General features: G+C 37.4%; 3 protein-coding genes across 3 annotated transcripts; all 3 read left to right on the top strand.

The window, feature by feature from the left end:
• Positions 1–6,205: 6,205 nt before the first annotated feature.
• LOC139741503 (uncharacterized) lies at positions 6,206–7,231 on the top strand. The gene has a single exon (XM_071652085.1). It carries the CDS (start codon positions 6,206–6,208, stop codon positions 7,229–7,231), a length of 1,026 nt encoding a protein of 341 aa, XP_071508186.1.
• Positions 7,232–15,924: 8,693 nt separating this feature from the next.
• On the top strand, positions 15,925–17,871 carry LOC139741502 (phospholipase A2 AP-PLA2-I-like). The gene is made up of 3 exons (XM_071652084.1): positions 15,925–16,073; positions 17,089–17,225; positions 17,720–17,871. The coding sequence occupies exons 1-3, from the start codon at positions 15,961–15,963 to the stop codon at positions 17,869–17,871; spliced, it is 402 nt and encodes a 133-aa protein (XP_071508185.1). The 5' UTR covers positions 15,925–15,960.
• Positions 17,872–22,089: 4,218 nt separating this feature from the next.
• On the top strand, positions 22,090–24,539 carry LOC139741501 (phospholipase A2 AP-PLA2-I-like). Its single transcript, XM_071652083.1, has 3 exons — positions 22,090–22,205; positions 23,035–23,171; positions 24,388–24,539. The coding sequence occupies exons 1-3, from the start codon at positions 22,090–22,092 to the stop codon at positions 24,537–24,539; spliced, it is 405 nt and encodes a 134-aa protein (XP_071508184.1).
• The last annotated feature ends 2,170 nt before the right edge of the window (positions 24,540–26,709 follow it).

Raw genomic sequence — 26,709 nt, 5'->3', positions numbered from 1 at the left:
TCGTTAAATTTTCATTCATATTCGCCTCATATCTCTATCCGGTGTGATTTCCCATTCATTCATGTATTTTTTTTTCTGTAACCGTTCACATTTTACATTCAGGAGTTAACATACACAAAAGTGTCCCCCCCCCCCCACACACACACAAGCAATCCGAGTACACACTGATACAAACAGACGTACCGTCTCGCATACGAAAACACTGACACTAATTTAAATGAAAAATTCATGAAATTGTGTGAATAAAAAGCGAATTTGATCTTCACATTCTGCGATCCGTCAGCGGGAGGGATGAATTTGAATGACAATTGATGATTTTTAATGCTATGTCTTCGAAAATGTTTGACGAAAAACGAATTACAATGACAATTGACGAAATTGAAGTTAGGATTTGCGTTCCACGTGCTTCTCGGGGCGAAATTGAATGATAAATCTTTGAAATTGAATGACAAAAGTGCGAAAATGGATGGGAAAACCTATATTAATCGACCAAGTAATACATGCCTTCATACACACGAACGATTTCCCCCATCCACTCATGTTCTCGTACACATTCAAATCATGTCCTTCAAAGTCACACACAAGGACATTTATAGCTCTCTGTTGTCTAGAAAAGGTACCTCTGGCAAATATAAAGAAAACATGATAAATAAATATTGAATTGACGACTGCAATCCGATGTTAAAGTGCAGGACCACCCGCTTCCAAACAAGGCCAGTGACAGTCGCTTCAGCAAGCAACCGGTCTTCTTTTAATGAGTAAAGAACGAAATAAACAAGGAAATCTGTGCGATGACGGCATAGAGTGACCTCAATATGCCTGTCCATTTAAATCACCCTTTTCGTAGCTTCCATTTAACTCTCGTATCACGCATACACACGCACACATGCACACACACACACACACACACACACACACACACACACACACACACACACATGGTTCACCCTGCTCTCGGCGATCATTTATCTCTTCAGTACCGGGATGAAAGTAAACGGAAATAACCTAATTATTGATCAGCACCTGAATGATCACTTCGTTCACATCTAACACTGACAGCTACAAGAGTATATATTCAAGGCCAATGTTTGAGGAGACAAACTATTAATTTTTCAAGTGTTTCTTTCGTTCTGTCAAGATGAGAAATAATTAACGACGTGCCAATTAGTCAAATTAGGGGAAATATCTTGTTGTGATGATTGGGTCAGATCGGGAATAAATTTATTTGCAGTAACAACTCTCCGACGACAGATGCCAGTGGCCTGACTGGAGATTTTGTTTGCGTGCGTTTAAGATGCCTATTCCAAAGCTCAAGAAAAATAATTTGTCTCTTCCTTGCCTGACAATTAGCCACGCCATATAACATTTTGATTTTAAAAAAATTCAAGTAATAATTTGTAAGAATTGTCCTCCAAGGCGACAATCGCACAAGATGGTCAATTTTTTCCCATGATTTGCTTGTTTAAAAGAGATGCACAGGTCATCTGCATTTGGATGATATATTTCGATACATGAAATCCTGTTTAAATGTATCTTATCATGCTATATCAGTCAAGGCAATTGCTAGAATTCGAAATTTTGAGATTTAAATAGAAATGAAAGTACATGCATAAGGTTTTATTGCAAGGTTTAAAGGTACAGTTTACCATTCGGAGCAATGAGTTTAAAGATGTTCGAGTTATCAAATTTGATGTATATGTGAAGGTCAGTTGTATCACAAAACATCCCACCATTTGAAATTTTCGCAATAAAACCACAAATTTTGCTCAATAAACCATAACTGTATACCGTTTATTCTAGAAACAATTCTATTTTAACTGTTGTTCACATTTTGTATATCTACCAATACTTAACATTGATTATGCCGATCAACATTTTAATATCGGTTGACTCTATCCCTAACTCACAATTTAGAACTATTTTGGAGCACTAAAGCTGCGGGTTTTTATTTCATCTTCGAAATGGTAAATAATGACTTTAAGACGGTATAGGACGGTACGCCTTAGCATCACATGTCACACGCCTGCGCCGTCAGAGGGAGTATAATCTTTATAACACATTCGGTTAATACCTGTTTGAACTATCATCGCTAATTGCAATAATGGTAAAACAGAGGCATTGTTTTCCAGTCTAATTCCGACCTTCAATTCAATGTGAATGACTGAGCATGAGTGCTAATCGATCGTCTGACAGGGAGAAACGGGCAAGCGCATGAAGGAAGAGCGACTAAACTACGTGGAGATAAACATTGTCTTTCGCAGTCGATATCATAACGAGAACGCCAAGGGGGGGGGGGGGGGGAGGTAAGAGAGGGATGAGGGACGTAGATTAAAGCCAGAGATGTACTGAATGAAGTCCGACACCAGACGGCAGTGTGTTATACGTTAATTAATTTAACAGTCACAAAATAATATGAATGAATAACTATGGTAATATAAATAATTAAATCAAATTAGAAACGTGAGGGAAAAAACGACATCAACAAAACTTTGGTCTACTTCAAAGATTGTCTTCAATATTGTCAAAACTGGAAGTTTGTTTGTCATGTATATCAAATATTATCACTTTTCGTATAAGTTTACCAAAACGTTGTGCAATAAAGTGTAGACAGGCGACTTTCTAGCTCCAGATATGGAAGACCGCACCATACTCCCTAAGCAAGCTCCAATAAGCTTTCTATAAGCAAATTTCGTCTCTTTGTAATGCGTACGCAGGTGGACTTTCTTTCGTCAATTTTTTTCGTGTAATGAAATTAAAATTTTCTGCAATCAAATAATCAGGGCCAAAGCTTTCGCAATAATTGCATCAGGCAAGTAGAGTATTCGGGCACCAATCTCACAGTATGGCGTTATATGGCACACAAATGAAATAAAACGGTATACAGCAAGTTGATATAAGGCCGTCCAGAACTTCACAAATCGCGCTGCCACTATTTATTCTAGTAATTGATCTGATTACGTCACTCACAGTCTTGTCAAACCCATATCCCTGTGCACTCTGTATTATTGTCAGACATCATACTAAACAAAAAGGTAAATACATACGTCTTTTATACGATTATAAATTCAAAGAATTTTTTTTCGTCTGTCCTTCATTTGAACCATTAGGTTGAGGATGCCTCAAGAAAGAGGGGCAAAGAAAATCAAACTAGACAAATATTACAAGAAATATCTTTTCATAGTCAATTTCAGAGTGGCGAAATACCATTAGGGTTGCACTTCAAATAGAATTATCCGTGCTCCTTTTCTCCTATCTCTCCCTCGCTCTCCAAAATCAGTTTAGATTGCAATTTTATGTTGTCAATCAACGTAGGACGGATATCGAAATTATTCAATCACTGTCAAAGTTTCTTGAGTCTCCTGTGTCCAAAAGTGAGTAAAAATGAGTAAATTGTTTATTCCTCTTCCGTCGCTCCTCGTACATTGCTGTCCACGGAGACATGATTACACGTGGTTTTAGCATAGAATATGGGTAAATTTCATGTTTCTGTTGCTGGTGCCTACTATTGTATGTTTGAACCAACCCCCTTCCCCACGCATGGGATCCACAGAATAATCAGAATTGACTTTCTCCTCCCCTTTTCGATAACGATTGATCTCATTATACATCTAATCATTTCGCAGGAATAGGTAAATGCCAGTACAAAGTGTACATGGACGTTGTAATGTCATGCACGTCATAAAGGAGCAACGGATCACCGCACGTGAGAAAGACTGGGGGGGGGGGGAGAAAGAGTGAAGGAGAGAAAGACAGAGAGAGTTTGGAATGGCTGAGCAATGCTGAAGAAGTGGAGGATAGGCGTGAAGAGAGAGAGAGAGAGAGAGAGGAGAAGGAAGATATTGTATGCAGGGTTAACTTTGGACAATGTTGGAGCTGCAGCAGAGACAGATAGTCTGACTTGGGTTCTTACTGATGGAGAATAATTAGGCCAATACTTTTGTCTCAGATTCTTCGGATAACTATTATGTACTACAGCTATTGCAATGACATCATTATGCCTTTTTTGACCTGATATAAAATGGGCGAAATGATTCTTGTTTGTCATCCAGGAAAACACGATTTGGAAGCAAATTGTTCGGCTGTCTCGTCCCCTGCCTTCCACTCCCCCGCTCCCCTCACCCCCCCCCCCCAAAAAAAAAAAAAAACCTCCCAGAAAAAAAGGGGGATAACGGAAACACTAAAACACAAAAGCAAACGCAAGACCAAAAGAAGTAAATGAAGTCTGAATTCAATTCAGAAAAATCAAAAGATTCATTCGCAAATTATAGTAAAACCTCGTAAAGTCTATTCTTTTGATGCACAATATAGTCATAAACTGTCAACTTTAAAGCGAAGTATTCAATAACTTTTTATGAGTTCCTTCAAGTTTTTACTGACATCTCGCTTCAGTTTCGCTGATATTACGGCCTGCTTTTTAAAGTATACTAGAATAAACTGATCGCTTATAAGATTGAAATACAATTCTTCATGGCGTATTTAGTAAGATTGTTGTTTTACGTGTACTTTACGATGAGAAAGAAAGAAAATCTCATTCCTGCATTTTGAATGAATTAGAACAAAAACGACACTGTCTTCATTAATCTTCCTTATAAATAATGAATTGTATGGGTTTGTTTTTTTAGACCACATGCTGGCTATACATACGCCGAACAAGCATGGTAGGTGCAGCATAAATTGGGTCAGATTTTACGAGGTAAATGCGCGTATAGAATGCTTACATTAGAGCGGAAGGTCCTTTATCGAAAGCCATTTAGACGAGCTGTGGCATTCCTCTTAATTCCATGAATCAACATTGATGAGGAGGGTAAGAAGCTTCCGCTCAAACAAGATTGTCCCTCGCCCTGATGTCATGATCAATTTATTTCGTTTCTTCCCCCACAGATTAGTCCACGAAGATATTGACTGTATGAATAGTGGACTGATTCGATGCATGTGTTGCTGATTGAATACAAGTCTATAGCGTACCTTTCGGTGCAAACATCTCGAATTTCCGTGATCAATGGTGACCACATAAGTCTTTATTCTAGTAGATTTTAATGAGGATAACGCAGGGCCTATACCAGTAAATGCCGTTAGTATTGAGACACTGCATGATAAATGTCAGCCCATAATTTCAATCTTATTCCATACTCATTATATAGTCCCTAATAGGAATGAAATGTATGATAAGGGAAGATGTGAGGGTAATTGATATCGCATACAATAGCATACGGACGTCCTCTGCCATGTCTGCGACGAACTTATGGTTTCAACAAATGCTCCTTATTGGATTCGTGTGTTTATGAGTTTCGTTGTTTCTGCTTTGTGTGTATGTGTGTGTGTGTGTGTGTGTGTGTGTGGTTTGTTTTCTCCAAAATCAGTCAGTTATATCTGGCAGAGTTACACATTCTTCTCTTTGGTATCATGGATTGTGACTTGGGTTTAGATAAAGAGGTGCAAAAACAATGATACCACATTATCGAAAAAAACCAGCATTGTCTAGCAAATACTACAGTGATGAAGACTACTTTGGGTCACTAAAAATGTCCAAGCTCCATCCGAACGATTCCAAGCTCCAACAATGAATTATATTAGTATTTCAAACTCTTATGTTTGAACATTCACTGTATTCCCAAACAACGAAATCTGAAGGGTTGAATAGTCCCATTCAACGCATACCTTAAACTTGAAATTTCGGCGGAAGAGTGGCAGCATCACATTCATGTCCACTCCTGACTACAGTACAAAACATAGCTTCAGTGTGTTTGTACCTTAGTGAGTGCCCCACAATCCCACTTTCCTAATTTCATTACACGCTGTTTCCCTAAATCACATTTCCGTAATGTCAGCACGCGTCACAGAACATACGAATAGGACATAGCATTGAAGAAAAAAGAAAAAGAAAATCATTGCTCTGTCCTTTGTCATTGCTTATCATTTGCTGACGTAAAAAAAACCCACATATTATAGGGAGAGCATCTGACTGATGTGCTATCCACAGAAGAATTCGTCAAAACTATGATATGAGTTAAACCTGTCAACAACGGCTGCTGAAGGGAAACAGGAAAACCTCTATATAGTGGCTATTTTTGCCTAATTTTATATGTCTGAAAAGTTTACTCGATTATGCATGTCTGTCTCTCATATTACAAGACCAATATTCTGTCGATGAAGATCATGTCATATATCAAATGATATTATCTACATTATTCATGTTGCAGAAGGAATGGCGACGAACACAACGGACTTTGAGGTTTGGCTCAGCAACGTCACGGTCTCCAATGACAATCCCCCGTCCTCCCCGCGATGCAAGTGGCCGGCTCCCCATCCCGTCTGGCCGGATGCCTTTGCCGCGTGGGGTGCCTTGTGGACGGTCCACGTGGTGACTTTCACCATAGCGTTCGCCTCTCTGGCCACATTTTCCTGCGGGATGCTCTCAATTCTGGTATGGAGGCGATGCAAGAGCGGAGAGCGAGGCGAGCAGGTCACCTCGCAACGGCTGTCCAGTCTCCGAATCGCCCTCCATTCCCTAGTGTTCGTCGCAACGGGCGCAAGGACAATGTCCATCGGAATTGACCCCTACGGCACGAGAAAGATCCTGGTGTGCCCATCTGGGGTCATTCTCTGGTCTCTAGGTTGGCCATCCCTGGTGTCCTCTTTCAGCATCCTTCTCCTGTTGCTCCTTGAAACAACGCGACTGTCTCTAGCGCCCCCTCGTATACAGCGTCCGTCCGTCCTCTGCGCCATCATCAGCGTCAGTCTCAGTTACGTCATCTTCTCCGATTTCCTGGTAGCTTATAACAACTCTGCAAAGTACGCCATCACCGTCTGTCAGTTGCTGTTCATCCTCTGGGGCATCCTCCTTTTCGTCGGCTTCATGATGGTTTGGTGGAAAATCAAAAGCAACCTAATGGCGAGCAGCAGCGGGCAGACAACGACGTCCGACCAGCGAAACTCTGGTGACGACTCAAAGATGCGGCGGCTAAACACCATTATCTTCACCAGCGCTGCCATAGGTGCGTGTCTGACCACAGGCAATCTCTACTGGACCTCGTCGATTCTGAACAAGTCCTTCCGGCCATCAGCCCTCCGACCCTGGCCCTGGCTGGCCTTCAATACCTGTCAGAGGTTTCTGGAAGTTTCCATCAGTGCCATGATATTGGTGACTGTTTCAAAGAGCAGCAAGACTAACAAAGTGGAGGCAGCTGATAGGAGCGTCGGGATGACTACGAATCAAGTCGGGACAGCGTAGCGTCATCGCAAGAACTCATGACCCTTGCAATAGTTTCCTTCCGGGGTCACAAAAAAAAATCGTTTTAGAGCATGATCTCTCGCTCTTGCAATAAACATGTTTGGCACACGGCTGACTGTAATGAAACTGTTCTGAGCTACGGTCGTAATTTGTAATATTTGCATGCACCAGGAATCATCTCAACCCCAGTTAAAATCGAAGACAGACAAATTGATAAAGAGATAGATGAAATAGTAGTAAGTCTAACAGCTATGACAAGCAACATCACTGCACAATACTGCCGCTGTCGGCCATGTTTACAGTGCCGCGGTGAAGTGTCTAAATATAGTACGGCGAAGATCTTAATACATCTTGCATGTCTTGAGCACAGTATTAGAATAAGAACACCTGCTTGCATTAATGCCTTTATTTTGAGGGGTTACGTGAATGGCCTTGCTACATTATTATTTTGTCTTGTAATGTGCACGGAGTTGTTTTTTATTCATAGCACCGAATTTATGATAGCACTTTATGGCGATAAAAGATTTTTAATATCATGTATCCTTGGTGGTTTTGGTTTAGTTGCCTCCAGATACGGACTGCAGAGATAGCTCATAATTGAAATACATTTTTTTTTCACTTTGCATATTTTGTTTTTCTTTTCACTCACTTTTCACAGGCCTTCTCGGCAAGTTTACGTTAAGAGTGATGAATTCTAATCAGCTCTTCTGTTATATATTTTCTGAAAGTGGCAAGGAGTTCGACTTTCTCGTCATGACGGAACTAAGACAAACAAACAAACAAACAATCGTAGAATCGCAACTGATTGACAAATTGCCCTACATCGACGTAAATAAGCATCTCGACGGAAGACTTTCATGAATTTGAATAATCATAGAATCTTTGTGACGTATCATGTATATTAAGCGCCGAAGGAAGCGTCGTCGTGTTTTGTCTACATTTCGCTACAGCATATTACTTTGATGTTTTGCACAAAAAGACAGATGAATACGGAAAAACCTATATGTACATCCATCCATTTGTCTTTTTTTTTGTCATGGCAAACCTCTCCACAGGATAATCTGTAGGCTTTAATGGCCTAAATTAAAACTTAGAATACATTTCATTCATAAAGGCTCTTGTGATCCAACAAGTCAATTTGCACTTCAATACAATTGGACCCACATCTTCATTTGACAGAGCAGGTCTCATTAGGGAAATTATTTTTTAAAGAAACATCGATCAATTCATGGTCGCAGATATTTACATCGTCCAATAAACTGTATCGTCAGGTAATTAGAAATAACCGTGTTCATCTTCATCATCATTATCATTAAATGATCATCGCCATAACTTTCTTCTCCCCTCAAAGGAGCTCTTTTTTTTTCAGTTTATCGAGACAGCATATATACCTTTAAAAACAATGTAAGGGTTGATATGTGAGCTAAAAAGAATTTCGGGTGTTGTTGTTTTTTTTTTTCCAGACTATACTTCATTTTCAATAATTCCATCAACTTCGTCACCTCGTGCCGGAAGTGCTTTTTATGATCTCATCGAAATTAACAAATATGAACGGTATAATACACACAAGATAATGCTTCAGATATTAGACTGGCAATCAGTGAACCGGAGAATCCACTATCAATATTGTGTTTTTGTACATATAAAGTTGTCTATGGAGTGACCCCAACGTATTTTCAATCTTTAATAACAAAACGAAATCCCCTTTTTCAAACTAGATATGCAATTAGCTGTCCTCTAAATATTGATCTTCCTAAAACTGAATATTACAAGATATCTTTTTATTATCATCGATCTAAACTTTGGAACGACGTACCTGATTTCATTCGAAACGCTACCTCGGTTAGCTCATTCAAACGGCATTGCAAAATGTTTATTTTAATAATAGACTTTAGACATCATAGGAGTATGTAAGCATGGGTGTGTTTGTTTGTGTGTATGTGTGCTTGTGTATGGGTGTGTGCAGGCTTGGGTAAGTGCTGGTGTACTGGTGTGGAGGTGAAAGTGTGCTTGTGTGTGTGTGTGTGTGTGTGTGTGTGTGTGTGTGTGTGCATGTGTGTGTGAGTTTTTTCTTTACTATAGGTTTTCCCGGCCAATTTCGCACTTTTGTCAGTCCATTTGATAAAAGGTTCATTCAATTTAGCGAAAATCCTCGTCACTGCACATTCTGTCATTCAAAATTGCAAGTTGGTCGTTCAATTTAGCATTTCGATCAATGAAATTTGCACATGTGCCTTTCGAATTCGTAAAACGGGCATTCAAATTGGCACCTGCTCTTCCGTCATTCAAATTCGCCAGCACTGGCCGAAAGGGGTATTTCAGTCATTCAATTTCGCGTATGGGCAGTCAAATTCCAAACATGTTCATTCAAATTAACGTCATGTTATTTCTTTCTTGACAAGGTGATAACATTTAAACGCGTATTTCTATGTGACTTTTTGTTTCATCCACGCACTGTTAAGCAGTAAAAGTATCATATTTTTGACCCTATATAACTCGAGTTTGTTGTTCTGTAACGCCCCCTTTCTTTCACACTTGTCATTTTAGGCCTACATGTACCAAAACTACAGATTAACTTCATCTTCTTACAGTCATGACAGCACAAGTTAGATACAGACGTATTCCTCAAGAAGACAGAAAAAGAATTATAGGAACATTTGATGATCATAACCATAACTTCCTAGAACTGGCCGACACACTCGGAATAAAGCGCTCAACGGCCAGATAAGTTGTGGCCACATGATGCACTTCGGACTGGAAGACTCACTAAGCACATTGAAGAAAAAAAAGGTGTTGCCAAAATCTCTAAAACGAGTACGAAAATATGAAATGTAATGACGTTTGCAAAACAATAACTTTGTTGAAAGAACAAACTAAGGAAAGAACCAACGCATAAACATGCGTGCTAAATTGACTGCAAAAGATGTTAAATTGGATGCCCCAAAATGAATTTGAATGAACGAGTGCAGCATGTCCGTGATCACGTGACTTTATCATTCTAAATTGAATGAACGAATAACGAAATGGTGCTTGTTTTTCGAATTTCAATTGAAAAAGTCTTAATTAGAATGAGGAGAAAGGTAATTTGAATGCTCCAAAATGAATTTGAATGAAGAGATCATAAAATTGAACTGCCGAACATGTCATCTACGCTACATTTTGCTAAATTGAATGCAGCAATTAGGAATTGGACTGACAAAAGTGCGAAATTGGCCGGGAAAACCTATATTATTTTTCATCTCATTTTTTTTTTTGTTTCATTGGTTAGTGTACAACCCTTTCTCGTGTACGCTCTATGGACTTTTGTGTTTATGTTTCCTCTTTGTTACCGTGTTTGTCAGTTGGTGTTTTTTACTCAAATTGTATTTTGTATGTGATGCAGGGCCCCTTGGCAGAGCAGTTCCGAGTGAGCTGAAAGGGCTACCCTGCTAAAAGAAAATGGAATAAATAAACAAATGAATAAATAATTAAATAAATAATAACAACGTTAATCATTTTACTCATATATAAAGAGAGATGAATAAATGTATACATATTAAGGACGAGAAGGCAACAAAGGATCCGTTGGAAAAGATTGAAGGCTAACGCCTTTCTAGCAGGTAGTTGAACACTCCACCACAAGACAAGATACTAGATAATTTAGATGATAATGCAATAGATGTATACGTCTATGTTATTTATTTTTCCTCCCTAATCCATCTTTTAAAGATCCAATTCCTCACAACTGTACAATTAAGGACTCAAATGCTAGAGAAATCAAATGGGACAATAACTGTCTGAACATGACGGCAGAGGGTCATGTGATACTACAACTTTGCTATGGAGCTTCTTTTTTCCCCGGTGGGCGGGGCGATTGGGATTTAGAGTCAAGATCAGTTTTGATGATTGATGATTAATAAAGTGTTGTCATTTCCTACGATAATGTTCTTTTCTCTGATTACTTCATGCAATTATATGCTAAAAGGACATTCTTCTGTCAGATAAAAGTAAAGCACGAAGGTATTTCTCGCCTGGGGGCTTCAAAACTACCTGAGCTACTGAAATGTCCAAGGAGACTGCTTATAACAAACAAAAAACTCCAGAGGTGTTTTGAGAGGTCACCTCCTCCCCAATCTCGCCTCTCATTGATTGATTGATTGATTGATTGATTGATTGATTGATTGATTGATTGATTGATTGATTTGATTTGATTTGATTTGATTTCTGAGTTTCTTTTTCATACATAAATGAAATACAAAGTCAATTGAACGAACTAATTGAGCACAGTATAATTTCAATCTGACATTTAAAACAGCTAAGTGATTAATTCAAATATCCAACATTTTTTGTAACACTTTGCAAAATGAAAAGAAGCAGGCAATATTTTATGCATAAATTTATTATTCAAACATAGGATCCCGTGTATCTGTCGTTCAAAGGCAGGGGCGGCCCAGCCGTGGGGGCCGTGGGGGCTCGGGCCCCCACACTTTTTGTGCACCATACAAAGGAATACTTAAGGTGTCATCACTTTGGGCCCCCACACTTTTTTCAACCCGGAAGTACGTAAGAGGCACTACAATGGGAGGGGAGAGAATGAGCTGAGGACCTTTTTTTTTTTTTTTTTTTTGCTTGTTAGCTGAAGAAACCCGGAAGTGGACGGGGAGAGATGAGCTGAGGACCATTTTTTTTTTTTTTTTGCTTGTCAGCTGAAGAAACCCGGAAGTGGACGGGGACGGTTTTTTTTGTTTGTTTTTTGTTTTGTTTGTTAGCTCATGAAACCCGGAAGTGGGCCCCCACACTTTTGAAAACAGTGCGCCGGCCCTGAAAGGAGAAATTAAGCAACTCTGGCTGTAACAGAAATACAGGAGACCACCATCATAAGCAAACGCTTGACGAGGACAATGGTCTCAGAAATGATTGTCTAAACAATACGACATAGTAAGAATATAATATTCAAGTCACCACTCATTGAGTGGCGATAAAGAGCAAGAGAGGGGGGGGGGGGAGAATGAGGAGAAAAAAAAGAAGGAAAAAGTGTAGTTGTGCATTGTGCGAAATGTGAAGTGTTTGCGTGGAAATGAGTTGTGAATATGTGCTAATGTTTATGTTTGTTGTGTACGTTGAGTTCGGAGCCCTTACTGTAACTATATAAATGAAAAAACAACAGATAAATAGCAACCTGCTCTAATATTCGGACACTTATTGAGTTAACATCATATCTTTAAGCTGTCTTTTTAAATAGGTGAATGGATCTAGATTGCTTAAGGTTATCGGGTAAAAAATTCCAAACATCAGGGCCATGATGTTTTCAGGATTTTTGTGCTAAAACAATTCTTGGGTTTTCAAGATGATAATCAGATTAAAGGCGAGTTTGGTAAGAATGAATATTGATATTAGGAATTAGGAAGTCATTGAACACCGGGGAAATTTGGTTTAACATGTATTTGTGCATAAATATTGCCGTTTGGAAAGTATGAATCTCATTAATCTTAAATGATTATAATTGAGAAAACAATGGGTCAGAGGGAGATAGAACTGCAGCTGAAAGAGTGCCTCGTATGAAAGTATTTTCCCGCGTTGCTACAGTGAAATCTAATTCCTTGATACGCATGTACAAGAAGGAGGAGGATCAAAACAGCAATCATTCCAGTTATCACCCGTATTGCTTTGGAGATATTACATTGTTATTGTTATCGTTATTGTTATTGATATTATATTGTTTTTCCCCTATGAAAAGTGTGGTATCTGTAAAAGTCTATAAAACTTTGGATATCATCTACAGTTCTCTCATTACCATGATGTTCACAAGGTTCACACCGATCTTTTTCTTAACTAGGAACCTAAAAATCTCTATAAAGGTTTTGATTCAATTCGTAACGAGGATGGACATGTACCCCGTATGATAAACGCTATAGTTAATAGGTCGAGCACTGATTATGTGATTAATTGGATGCAGCCAAGTTCCAGGTGGTGGTAGAACGACATCTTCGAATAGCGCCCCCGTCGACCTATGAGGGAAGGTATGAAAGACTGCACGGATGCCGCTTTTCATTACGATTTCTCGGCAGATTTTTCTTGATTTCTTCGCTCATGTGGGGACACGCAATTCACAGTGGAAAGGACTAAGATGTCAGCACAGTTAGAAGGTTTGCCTACCAAGCAGCCAAACATGTGACTGCCGGATAAAAACGTCTAATCACAGGTATCGTGACATTGCCCTCGGATTACCGACAGATGGGCGCATTCCCATATTAACAGAGATTAAAATAGCAATTAAACGATAATCTAGATACAGAAAATCTTTGTTCCGCTTTGACGTAATCATAAACAATTCGTTCACCTTGCTTGTATATAGGCCAAATATAGCACAGACCCACGTCATTGCTATTACAAATGGCTGCGATATCATCTATGCCATGTTTATGTTCTCAAACAGTTTGTTTCTCATTTTATTCTTTCTCAAGAGGCACATTAATCAGTACATAAAACGCGACAATCATTAATCCAATTAATCAATGATAGTATTCATACATCCAAACTAAAGCATGAGTTGTAGAACGCACTTTTATTGCAATATTCCAATTTTGTAATCTAGGACTAAAAACCTGTGTCTGGGGTTTATACAAGACTTGCCAGACATAGGAATAGTCGATTTATACAATCCACATGCTACATGGAAAATTTTGATTATTCTTGAATGATAAATTGGATTACTTGTGAAAACATGATAGGAATAGAAATGAAAGAGAGTAAAAGTATGATTTACACTTACTTTGAATGGCAGTATTCCAACTCTCTGGTGTAACCACCCCTGGAAAGTTAGCATAACAAGTTATTTTGTTCACCGGAACTCTATAACACCACTCCTTGAAGGTTCCATCGGCACTGTGAAGAAACTAACCCTCGGTAGTAGATGCTCAAGCCACGCCCTATAGTGACTACGGAATATCTCATTTGAATCAATGAGTCGAATGAGCTACAACTTTACTCAAAGTTTGTTCACACTAGATATGAGCCCATGCATTAGGACGACTTGCCCATGGAGTAAAACTTACTATTAAGTTTCAGATAAGAGAGAAAAGTTGGAACCTTTCGAGTGCTTGAGTGCGCGTCGGCGTGGAGAGCATGTGAGCGTGTGTGTTTGCTTGCATGTACAAAGCGTTGTGATAAGTGAGAAATAATATTGGACGCGTTAGACATATCAATTGGCAAGCATGAAAGCTTGAATCTAATGATTTATCGGCTTATCAGTCTCGGCCCGTCGTCTCATTGCTTAGTCCCTTCGTCGCCAGCAAATAGGCAAGACTCATAGCAGCCTATTGACGCCCTCAGTCGTGTCAAAACCATCATTCCGACGGCACTGTTCGTTCAGCTCGCATCACTTTGGAATCTTTCGCCCATTGTATCACAGAAATCATGAAGACTGTTTGGTGTGTGTCTCTTCTTCTTCTGGGAGCATTTGGTGAGACTTTGAGACCCTTCTTCTGATGTGTTAAACAGCTCTTACTCATCATCCGTTATAAAATATTAATGATAATAGCGAAATTGCATTTTTCATAGAACTAAAAAATTCTAATTCTTTAGATAAAACCACAAAGAGGGAAGTTACTCCTAGCCAATTTAGATCACTTCTTGAAAAACTTAAAAAAAAAAACTTTTGTAAAAAATTTTTACCAAATATCTTGTCTATTTTTCATTCATGAACTAGCTGCATTAATAAAAGAATGTTCACTGAAATACCAAGTATCTAGTCAGAATTTAATGTTAGAATGTTCTATGCTTTTATTTCTTTATATTGGCTCGCTTTAATTATATCATGTTCATATCATATTTGATTTTGATGTTTTAATCGTCATGGGTTCCAAATCTTAGAAGCTAAAAATTCCTAGTACACCCCTCCACTTTGTCTTATTGGTATACGTTGCAATCTGTGTATTATAATGCATAATTATTCTCTTTTCTTGCAGAATCGAATCTAATATATGACCCCTATTGCATTTGAACATTTTGTTTAATGTGAATAAATACAAAGTATACTGTGCATTATAATATGATGAAATGATGATAACTATAATGATCATCATGATTTTGATGATAACAATTATGATGATAATAACAATGATGATGATAATAATAATAATGATAATAATTATGATGATAATAATAATAATAATAATAATGATAATAATAATAACAATAATCATGATAATAATGACATGACATATGGGCAGGTAGGCCATCTACTTCTCATCAGCGGTCAAGATCAAAGATGAAAAAACAAATATTGAATTAGAAATAGATTTTTGCTCTGAAAATCAACAAAGGGCAGGAGTGCATTTCGTTTTCATTAATGCTAAATAATCATTTAGCTTCTCTTACCAAAATTGTCTTTCTTATAAAATGATATTGATGTTTGTTTGTTTTTTCTTTCATGACTGTGTCATCATCGTCACTTTTAATATACGATTACGGGTTTATTGGAAATTGCATTCTTTTAAGGCATAATATAAACGTAAATATAAGGTGCCATGGAATTCAGTTTTCTGAAATTCGTAGGCACCACTTTGATTCATAAGGAAACCAATCGGCCAATATTGCACGGTTGTAGTCATGACAATGTCGCGATTTTTTCATCTGACACTGCATGGCAATGTTGATGGCCCTTGTGACGATACTTTGACATTAAATTGTGTGTTTCAGCTCGCTCTGTCGAGTGTGCCCAAACGCAGAACGTTGTTCAGTTCGGAGTGATGATGAGTTGCGTCCTGGACACGTCCGTGATCAGATCTGGGCTCGACTACATCGGCTACGGATGCTATTGCGGATTTGGAGGAGATGGAACCCCACTGGACGACACGGACAGGTAAGCCTATATAAAGAAAACCCGACCTCCTTTCGACCAAACTTTCGGGCTGCTCCCGTTATACCCATACAGTATCAATTTGATTCATTCCTTATCAAAGGCAAATTCTGTCAATGTGCATAATATGAACATATTGTTATAGATGAATTTTTGATCTTTCAAAATATGGCAATGAGAAAAATAAAGGGCAATTTATACTCATATATCTGTGAGACGAGTAAATAACGAAATGTTAGTAGAACACGTTGATGAGATTGTAAGATAATCGGATCATCTTTTCTGCAAATAGATTTTTTTTTTGTCGTTGTTGAAAACCTTCAGTTGAAACCCTCTATATTGTTATCGTCGGTATGGATGGAAGTCTTTCAAAGGAGAAATTAAAAGAAAAGAAAGCCAAGCTTTTCATTTAGGTTTTACAAATTGGTGATAATAGCAAAGTTTCTTTGTTTCATCTTCTGCAATGGGCGAAAATATAGTTTGCTCTGTGCAAACGTTATAAAATGATTAAGTGCTTCTCTATTTTGTTATTCTACTATTGGATAGTTCACTTTGTAATCAGGAAAAAAGGCAAATTGATGAATTTGTAATGCGTGCATTACTAGATTTCGCATACAAGTTCACATCCCCGGATGTTAACAAAAGAGAGAGAGAAAAAAAAAAACACAATATCGCTGGTAACGGAATAGCTTCATCTCTCGTTCATATTTTTTACAAAAAAACAAGCACTAACAGGTGTAGTCGCTGACATGATATTCAAGGCAACGATGATAATTAACGTCATTCGGCTCACTGAAATCTTGATCATGACCCGGGTCAATGTACGTCTCTACTACCGATGTTCGTTATTCCAGGGGTTCGTTTATCCAAAAATGAAAGAGGATCCTTATTTTTCAAGGGTACGTGAATTCAAATAAGGAAAAGAGGGTGCGTGCTAACAAACTTTCGGAATTACGAGCCTTATTTCGTTTTCCGATGAACGAACCTTCGGAATAACGAACTGCAACCTTCACTGCAGGTGCTGCGAAACCCACGACCACTGTTACACGAGGGTACAGACCAGTGACATGTGTCGGGGCTATAATCAGGCGTACATCATTCCCTACAAGTATCAGTTGAATGATTGCGGAAGCAGTGAAGCAGACATCAAGTGCAGTAAGTCGACATTCATTTTGGGGATGACTAGCAGGGTGGAGGATATGCTAAATGTTTATTTCGAATGGTTTCATTTCTTACTCAGGGAAATTAAAAATCTTGAGATGAGGGCTATAATGGTGAGGTTGGGGCATACTGCGTATTTCACCATCTTTTATAGCTAGATTATGGGCCAATCAAAATGATTTCAGAGTGACGCAATAACTTGAATATGAACTTTGGGGAAAGTCATTTTTGCAGTTTTACCATCACGACCTCGGCAGCACATACGAAGCTTTGCTCAATTATATTCCCGTACGCTTTGCTTTTATGCTTTTTATGCAAGTATTTCTACTAATCATTTTGGGGGTTTAATTTACCCAATTACAAAGCGTTGATTTGACATCTAATCAAGATAATTTCTGAACCAAAATAGCGCGCTTTTTCGAGGGATCCTTCTAATGAAGTTTTCTGATCCAGCCTGTACAGAGTTTCTTCACTTTCTTTCATCACAGTGGACGAGAGCGCGTATAGCTCTGACTACGCCTACACGCAGTGCGCAGTGGAGATGTGCAAATGTGACATGGCTGGTGCCAAGTGCTTCCGGTCGGCCAGGTCGACTTACAACCCGGATCTTCGGCGCTACAAACAGTCAGACTGCGTCTAAAGACTGTCCGCATCAGCGCGGATCCATAAATACGTCTACCTACTCATACCTGGACGGAATATAGATCTCACACAGATTATCGCTTTTAATTCAATCGGGGCAAGAGGTTCGGTTAATCGGAGAAACTCTTGAAACTATTTACAAGGGATATAAAAAAAAAACTCGGTTTGTAAACTTGGTAATCATAACCATAAGGGATGCCATCTACTCTTAAAATGTCCATTTCAAACAAAGTGATTGGTATTCAAATTTGAGAATGCATAGAGAATGCTACACAATGCGTCACGGCTAAATTGTACGAAAAGCGGTCAGAGTTCAGAAAGAAATGAGAAAAGAAATCATAACTAATACCGTTTTCATTACATTAGCGATGAATTCAATTGCTTAATTTGAAAGTGATTTATGAATAATAAACAAAAAACAAAAGGAATCAAATGAATGGTGATATCATATTCTTTTCATGTGTCCCTTGGAGAGTGAAGAGAAAGCTATAGCATCCGATTCTCTCTCATTTAAAGAGGAAAATTTATGACAAATTTGTGAAAAGTTGAAGTGATAGTTAATGCTCTATAGTAGCAGACTCATTAACCTCTCTTTCTCTCATATGATGATAAATAAATAGATATATATATATACATTATATATATATATATATATACATAAACCACATTATACCACGGTGTGTATAAATACATGTATAGGTTACAGCATTATACATAAACATAATTACATGTTGAGAATTCACATATTGGCTCCACGAAGAAATGAAGAAATAAAATGGTAATCAATTATTTTCCAATTTAAAAAAAAAGAGTTTATTCGACTCGAATTTTCAGCGGCCTCCACCTTCTTCAGGAGGCTTGACAATGACGGCATTGTTTTATTTTGTTTTGATACCGTTATTGTCAAGACTGCGGAAGAAGGCGGAGGCCGCTGAAAATTCGAGTCGAATAAACTCGTTTTTTTTTGCCAAAAATGCATTACCAGTTTATTTCTTCATTTATGTATGATATATAGTACATTTGTCTATTTTGTTTAATTAACCAACTGAGTACCATACTGCATAAAAAAGCATCCACTCATTGAGGCACTGTTATTCTATAAGAGAAACAAGACTGAAATATTGTGTCAAATCGGATATGATTACGTCGTTGGTAAATCAACGCAAAGACAACACCTGCATCACCTCTTTAAATGCGGAGCACAAACTACTTACAACCAGTCGTAAATGTTATCAAATATTTCATAGGAATCATAAGCAGGCGTCGCTTCAGAGACAAAAATATTAATCTACATTCTGAAAGGTTTTACGCTTTCAAACGTCCAAACGAAGCAATTGATGAATGCACGAAATGCATAATATCGTTGCTTTATATCCGTTGTGATTTAGTAACGGATGTCGCATTCGTACATCGGAAAGGATGAACTTCTAGTGGTGGTTGTTGCTGAAGTAGCAGTTTGAATAGTATCAATTACTCTTTCAGTGGTAACAATTAAAGAGGAAATCCATCCCCAAAATAAATAAACTTCAAAAGAAAGAAAACAATCTCAACAAAACAATACAGAAATGACAAAAATCGGATAAGAAATAAGGAAGATATGACATTTTGAAATTTCACGTTTGTTTTTTTTTTTTTTGAAAACATTTTTTGACCGGTCCTTATAGATATTCAAATGAGCAAGTTGACGATGTCATGCTCCCTCAATTTCTTATTTGTTTCATATACATGAATGACGAAAATCTTATATTTTCAACTGTGTAAATATAAAACTTGTCTTGAAATAATCCCAAAATAAAATAGAACAGAATAGTAAACTCTGCTGGATCTTAGTATGAGAACATGCTTTTACTTGTATTAGATAAAAATAACATTTTTTTTCCGAATTTCAAGATGATAAACAGGAAAAATTGTGAGGGTATGATATCATCAACTCGCTCATTTGAATATTCATAGGGATAGAAATGAAAGTGCATAAAAACATTCACACTGCCGCTAAATGCAACAGCTTTCCGACTCTCGAGTGTAGCCACATTGGTAAATAACCATAACAAGTTTGTCTAACCCTCATAAGACCACTCCTTGTTGGTACCATCGGCATTCTTAACACGTTGGTCTCATCTGGCAGTGAATGAGTTAGCAACGCCTAGTGACTACCGAACATCTCATTTCTATTAATAAGTCACATGAGCTACAACTTTATTCAAAGTTCGTTCACACTAGATATATGAACCCATACAGCATGCAATAAGACGTTTCGGGCATGAAGTAAAAAGAAAAAAAAGTCATGGAAAGAAAAGTTGGAAGCTTTCGAGTGCTTGTGTGCGTGTCTGCGTGCGAAGCGTGTGAGCGTGTGTTTGTTTGCATTCGTAAGCGTTGTGAGATAAGTGAGATATAACATTAGACATATGGCGAGTATAACTGCTTGAAGCTAATGATTCATCGGGTTATCAGTGTCGGTCTGTCGTCTTGCTGGTAACAATTGTGTCAAGATATTCATTTCGGCGGCACTCTTCGTTTGGCTCGAATCATTTTTTAATCTTTCGCCCGTCGCATCGCAGGAATCATGAAGACTGTTTGGTGTGTGTCTCTTCTCCTTCTCCTGGGAGCATTTGGTGAGATTTTGAAACCCTTCATTCTTGTTTAGTGTTATTACAAACTACCTCTAGTCATCATCATTTAATACATTATGTATGTGTATGATAAAAACGAAATGATGATTAAGATGATAATAATAATAATAATAATAATTTCATATAATAAGATATAATGTAATATAATGTAATGTAATATGATATAATATAATATAATGTATAATACAATATAATATGACATAATATGATATAATACAATATGATATAATATAACATAACTTGATATAATATACAATGGCGATACTGTATTTTCCACAGGTCGACTAGAGTTCTGTAGGTCAATAAAGCAATAGAAATAGTATTTACTCTTCACGGAGCTAAATCACTCTTTTTAAAAAAAAAAAACCCTTACACTTTAAGTTTTAACTGATTTGATCAAATACATATCTATTTGCTATTCATTCATGAACTGCAGTAATTAAGTATGTTGACTGAAATACTAAGCAGTCACAACATCTGTATGTAATCATATTTGTATGAAGTGTACAAACATAAAAATCACAGTATGTTTATATCATATTGGATTTTGATGAGTTTAAATCGCCAGGGTCTGCATCTTGCGAGATAAACTAAGGATGTGGACATTAAGATGTCTCTTTCTAAATGTATACATCAACACTATTAAATATTGAAAGTGGAAGAACGGTTAACAGGAAAGAAATACGTAAAATCAATTGAAATTAACCGATTAAATGAGACTCTGAAATGAAATTAAATTATATAGTCCAGTATATCACAGAGAAACAAAGACCGGTAGAAAACATCTTTATATGTTGATTGAATTCGAACGTTCAACAAAGTGCGAAGCTGTGTTCCTATAAGTGAAATTGAAATTGGGTCGAAATTGAACCTCTAATCCAGCTTACGCGAATTGAATGATGATGATGACGATGATGAAACAACATCTATAGCGCCAGTTATCTGTAGAATTCCAAATTTGTGTTATCAAATTGAATAGATTTTTCTCAAAATTGAATGAAATAGACTCTAAAATTAATGACCAGGGCCCTGTTTCATAAAGCTGTTCGTATAGTTACGAACAACTTACGAGCGACTGGTGATCAGTTCTGATGTGCTATACTTATCAGAATTTCCATAATTCAGCACAAGAAGTGATCACCAGTCGCTCATAAGTCACTCGTAACTTTACGAGCAGCTTTATGAAACACCCCCATGAAATGAACCGTAAAAGCTGAGTAGTGACCAAAACAAATCTTTTCCCGCCAAATTTCATTATATTTGGCATGTTTGCATTCGAATTGAACAAAGAGGGCTTCAAATTCAAGCGATTTTGTTCACTGATCTACTGTGATGGTTCATTGATTCCGTGAGCATTCAACTTCGTTTTATGTCAGTCTTTATAGATTCTTTTTAAGTTCCATTTTGAAATAAAAGCCCACTGTTGCATGGGTGTAGATCTACAATGTTTCGATTCTTCCATATTGAACGGACAATTTTAATGGCCTTCGGGTCTGTATTTTGCACGTGATTTTTTATTATGATTATCATTATTTTTAGTGCGCTCTGTTGAGTGTGCGCAAACGCAGAACGTTGGTCAATTCACAATGATGTACTCGTGCCTCCTCGACATGTCCGTGAAAAGAGCCGTGTACAATTACTTCGACTATGGGTGTTACTGCGGAATCGGTGGTGATGGAACCCCGCTGGACGACACGGACAGGTAGACCTAAAACCCGACCTCGGGTTGCTCAAATAGAGAGCGTTTTCCCAGTTCCCATTTTATCAATTCCTTATCAAAGATAGCTGAATTCTGTAAATGTGCATCGCACGATTTGATCAATAGATTGACTTTAGGTTAAAAAAAGTGACGACAAGGAAAAAAAGACATTGAAAGAGCAATATGCCTAATTTCACATTAATAAATTATGTAGGTTTGTGAATGCAGAAAATATTACTAGGACATATTGATTAGTTTTGAGGAAAACCTGTCAATCTGTTCTGCAGTTATTATCATTGAAACCGATATCGCTGGATATAAGAAGGCTTTTTTCCCCTCTGTGTTGTCATCTATGGTGAGGATAGAGGCCTTCCACAGGTATGAAATCAATTTCAGAAAATTAAAGGAAAAGGAAGTTATAATCTTTTCATTTATGTATCGCCATATTGGTGATGACATCAAAGCTTCTATGTTTTTATTTCATGTTATAGAAAAAAAAAATGTTTCTTTATTTTCCAAGTCATGATTTTGTTGTCATGTCTAAATTATAACGGTCACGTTGTAATCAGAAAAGCAGATATATCGGAGGTGATAAACAGATTGATAGATTTCCCTTCAAAAAAAACCTCCTAGACTTTTAACAAAAAGCAACATCGCTAATTAGAAAATATAATTACATCCCTACCTCATTTCTTCTCTTTATTTTACGAAAAGCAAACGCTAACAACTGCGGTCGCTGACATGGCTCAACGCTGATAAATGAAAGCCATTCGGCTCACTGTAATCGGACCCGGGCCAATTATCTAAATGGTTTATGTACTTCTCGAAACAGGTGTTGCCAAACCCACGACCAATGTTACACGACAGTTCAGGCCAGTGACATGTGTCGGGGCTACCTTCAGACCTTCATGATTCCCTACAAGTACGAGGCTACTAATTGTAGAACCGCTGAAGCAGACGTCAAGTGCAGTAAGTGGACGAGTCGACATTCACTTTGGGGATGACTATAGCCAGCAGGGTGGAGGGAACATATTGAATGTTTATTTTCATTTGAGGCTGAGGCTGTAAGTCTTGAGATGAGGGGTATGATCCTGAGTTTGGATCATACTGTATATTTTTTTTAATCTCTAATATAACACCATTATGCAGAGTTACTAAGTCTCACGCCTACGCGGTCTAACTATCCAACAACCCATCTCACGCCCACCCGGCCAGGAATCATTTTTTTCACGCCCTCCCCCCCCCCCCCACCCGAATAAAAAACAACAAAACAATCGCGGCAAATCAATCATTGATTGGACGACAAGTCTGCTTGTGCTGATCTTAGTAAAATGATTTTTTTTCCTTTTTTATGGCTTGAGGATACCTATACTTGGCTGTATCTTACATCTATTTTCCTTTAGCGAATAATCCGATGGTCTTTAAAGATTTTGCCATCAATAATTGACCAAAATTGTGACAAAAATTTGTGAATGTTTTGCAGGACCACCTCCATCACGAAAAGATTGTACAATAGGTGTGCACCAAATTGCACAATTTCAATTCCAAAATCAAACAAAAGGTAAATGGGGGGGGGGGGGGAATCCGCTCCACGCCCATCCCTTGTGTTGCTTCGCTAAATTGTAGTTTCTATTTCACTCCCACCGTCTCCTAGCCAGTTGAGAAACTTGCCCTCTCTGCATTATGGGTCTGCCAAAGTGATTTCAGAGTGTCGCAGCATTTAATAACACAAAGACCTCGTCGATATCACAGGGCAGCTTCGCTCAATGTTTCCGTACGCTTTGCTAATAGAGCCAAACCTACGAAGATTGACCGCCATGTATTATATGTTTACATTAATTTACTGTGCATCCAAGCCGGATATTATGATGCAATTCATTTTATTACATTTGATGTACATTCCTTCGTTGAGAAATATTTAAATAAATTGAATTGAATTGAATCGAATTGAATTGAATCATTGATAGTTAGACCAATAATTTTGAAAGCTTTTCAAGCAATCATGAATAACAATTATTTGAGATCGGGACCAATAATTTCAAAGGTTTTCAACCAATCATAAATAACATTTATTTGATATCAGAATAGTTTTTTAGACCAAAGTAGCGCACTATTTTGAGGGATCGTTCTCATGAAGTTGTCTGATTAAGCCTATACCGAATTTCCCTCCTTTCCCTCCCCACAGTGGACGAAAGCGCGTATAGCCCTGACTACGTCTACGCGCAGTGCGCAGTGGAGATGTGCAAATGTGACATGGCTGGTTCCAAGTGCTTCCGGTCTACCAGATCGACTTACAACCGTGCTCTACAAGGCTATACTAAATCAGACTGCGTTTGAATATTTTATCCTTCAACACGATTCGATACGTCCTCCCGCTTTTGTCTGGACGGAACAGTAATGATCTGATGAAGATATTAACTTCGAATTAAATCGGTGCAAGAGGTTCAGTTAATTGGAGAAGCTCTTGAAACTATTTGGACAATGGATACAAAAATAGGCTTGTAAACTTACTAGATACTGTACGTAATCAAACAAGGAACACCGTGAAATTTTATAAATTCCATTCATTACGAAAAGTAATTAGTGTCCAGATCTGAAAATGCATTAAGAATGTTAGATATTGCGTCATCAATAAACTCTACGAAAAGCGGTCAGAGTTCGGAAAAAAATAGTATAATGATGTAAGAAACCATAAACATGCCATTTTCATTAGGACCATGAGTTCAATTACTCGATTTAAAGTGATTTGTAAAAAATAAAAAAATAAAATAGTAATAAAACAATGGAGTCAAAAGAATGGTATTATCATGGTTTTTTTTTTTCATGTGCCCCTTGGAGAATGAAGAGAAAACTGGCAACTGTATAAAGATCAAAATTTATGAGAAATTTGCGAACAGTTGAAATTATAGTTTATCCCCTTGTAGTAGACTTATTAATCCTCTCTCTCTCTCTCATATATATATATATATATATATGTATATACATATATATACATATACATAGATATGTATACATATATATATATATATATATATATATATCATATATATACCACATATAATACAACCGAGTATGTATATGTGTATTTTTATGTAATATAATTATATATATAATTATATCTATATATCATATGCATATACATAATCATATTCCGCATACATAAACACACATACACATAATTAAATATTTCATTTGTGTAATGAGTATCTTTTTAGGTAGAATGAGCGCTGTATAAGAGTGTCTCTATTATTATTATTATTATCATTATAATTATTACTATTATGATTATCATTATTTCACTTCACTGAAAAACTGAGTACCATACTGCATAAAACAGCTTCCACTCATTGCGACACTGTTCAAGTATTAATTTTTATTAGAGAAACAAGACGGATATTGTGTCAAATCGGATATGATTACGTCATCGGTAAATGAACGTCATGACCAACAACACCTGCAACGTGGAGCACAAACTAATTCACAACCAACCGTAAATGTTTTCAAATATTATTTGCAGGATCACAGCCACCAGGGCGTCGCTTCAGAGGAAAAGCAATATTAATCTTCAGTCTAACAAGTTTTCTGCTTTCAAATGTCTAAACGAAACACATTGACGAATGCAAGAAATGCCTAGTAGTCCTGTATTCGTTTTGACAGTAATTAGCGGATGTCGCATTAATATACATCGGAAAGGAAGTACCCTCAGCGGTGTTTGTTGCTGAAATGACAATTTCAATAGTATGAATAACAATTTTAGTTGTAACAATTGAGGTCGTACAGTAACATCAAATGGAAGTAGTTGCAGTAGTAGCAGCAGCAGCAACAGTAGTACCAGTACTAAGCAATAACATCTAACTAATTAATCAGAGAGGTTTTACACACGCTTTGTCCAAACAAAATCTAATACTTTTATTCTTGGTTTCTGTCTTCATATTGTGATGGGCATGGACAATTCGTACACTGAATTCCTTCCATTACCCAGGTCATCTGTTAACACATTACATAGGTCAACATCCACCTTGAATCTAGTCTACATCAAGTACACCTGTTAACACTTCTTCATTAACAAGATTAAAGAACAGGTAGTAACAACGTGTATATCAACTACGACTATACGACGTTTAAGGCTACATGTACACTCTTTCTACAAAAGTCAATCATTGTACCATCTAAAACACTGTAAACCATGGCAGATGAATGCTGTAAAAAAAAGAAAACATTTGAATATTTGAATCACGCAATTTTCAAAGGTAAATAAAATTCAAATTTATGCAAATACCATAGACATAATCAAGAAGAACAAGTTATGACTCACTGTCATCGTTCATAGTATTCGAGGTGCAATAAGATTTTGTTGCAAATACATCCACATAGATTATGATAATTTCACAATAACAGCTAATGTCAAACACTGGTAAATCCATGGGGCATTACAGCACGGACTGTCGTCTATCATTCGTACAAACTAGACATGTTAACGCTCACATTTAAGTGATATATGGATTAA

This window comes from Diadema antillarum, unplaced genomic scaffold (assembly GCF_040938485.1).
Source record: "Diadema antillarum isolate AM-2024a unplaced genomic scaffold, OU_Dant_1.0 seq00000932_RagTag, whole genome shotgun sequence".
NCBI lineage: Eukaryota > Metazoa > Echinodermata > Echinoidea > Diadematoida > Diadematidae > Diadema > Diadema antillarum.
This window is presented reverse-complemented; position numbering and strand designations above follow the sequence as displayed.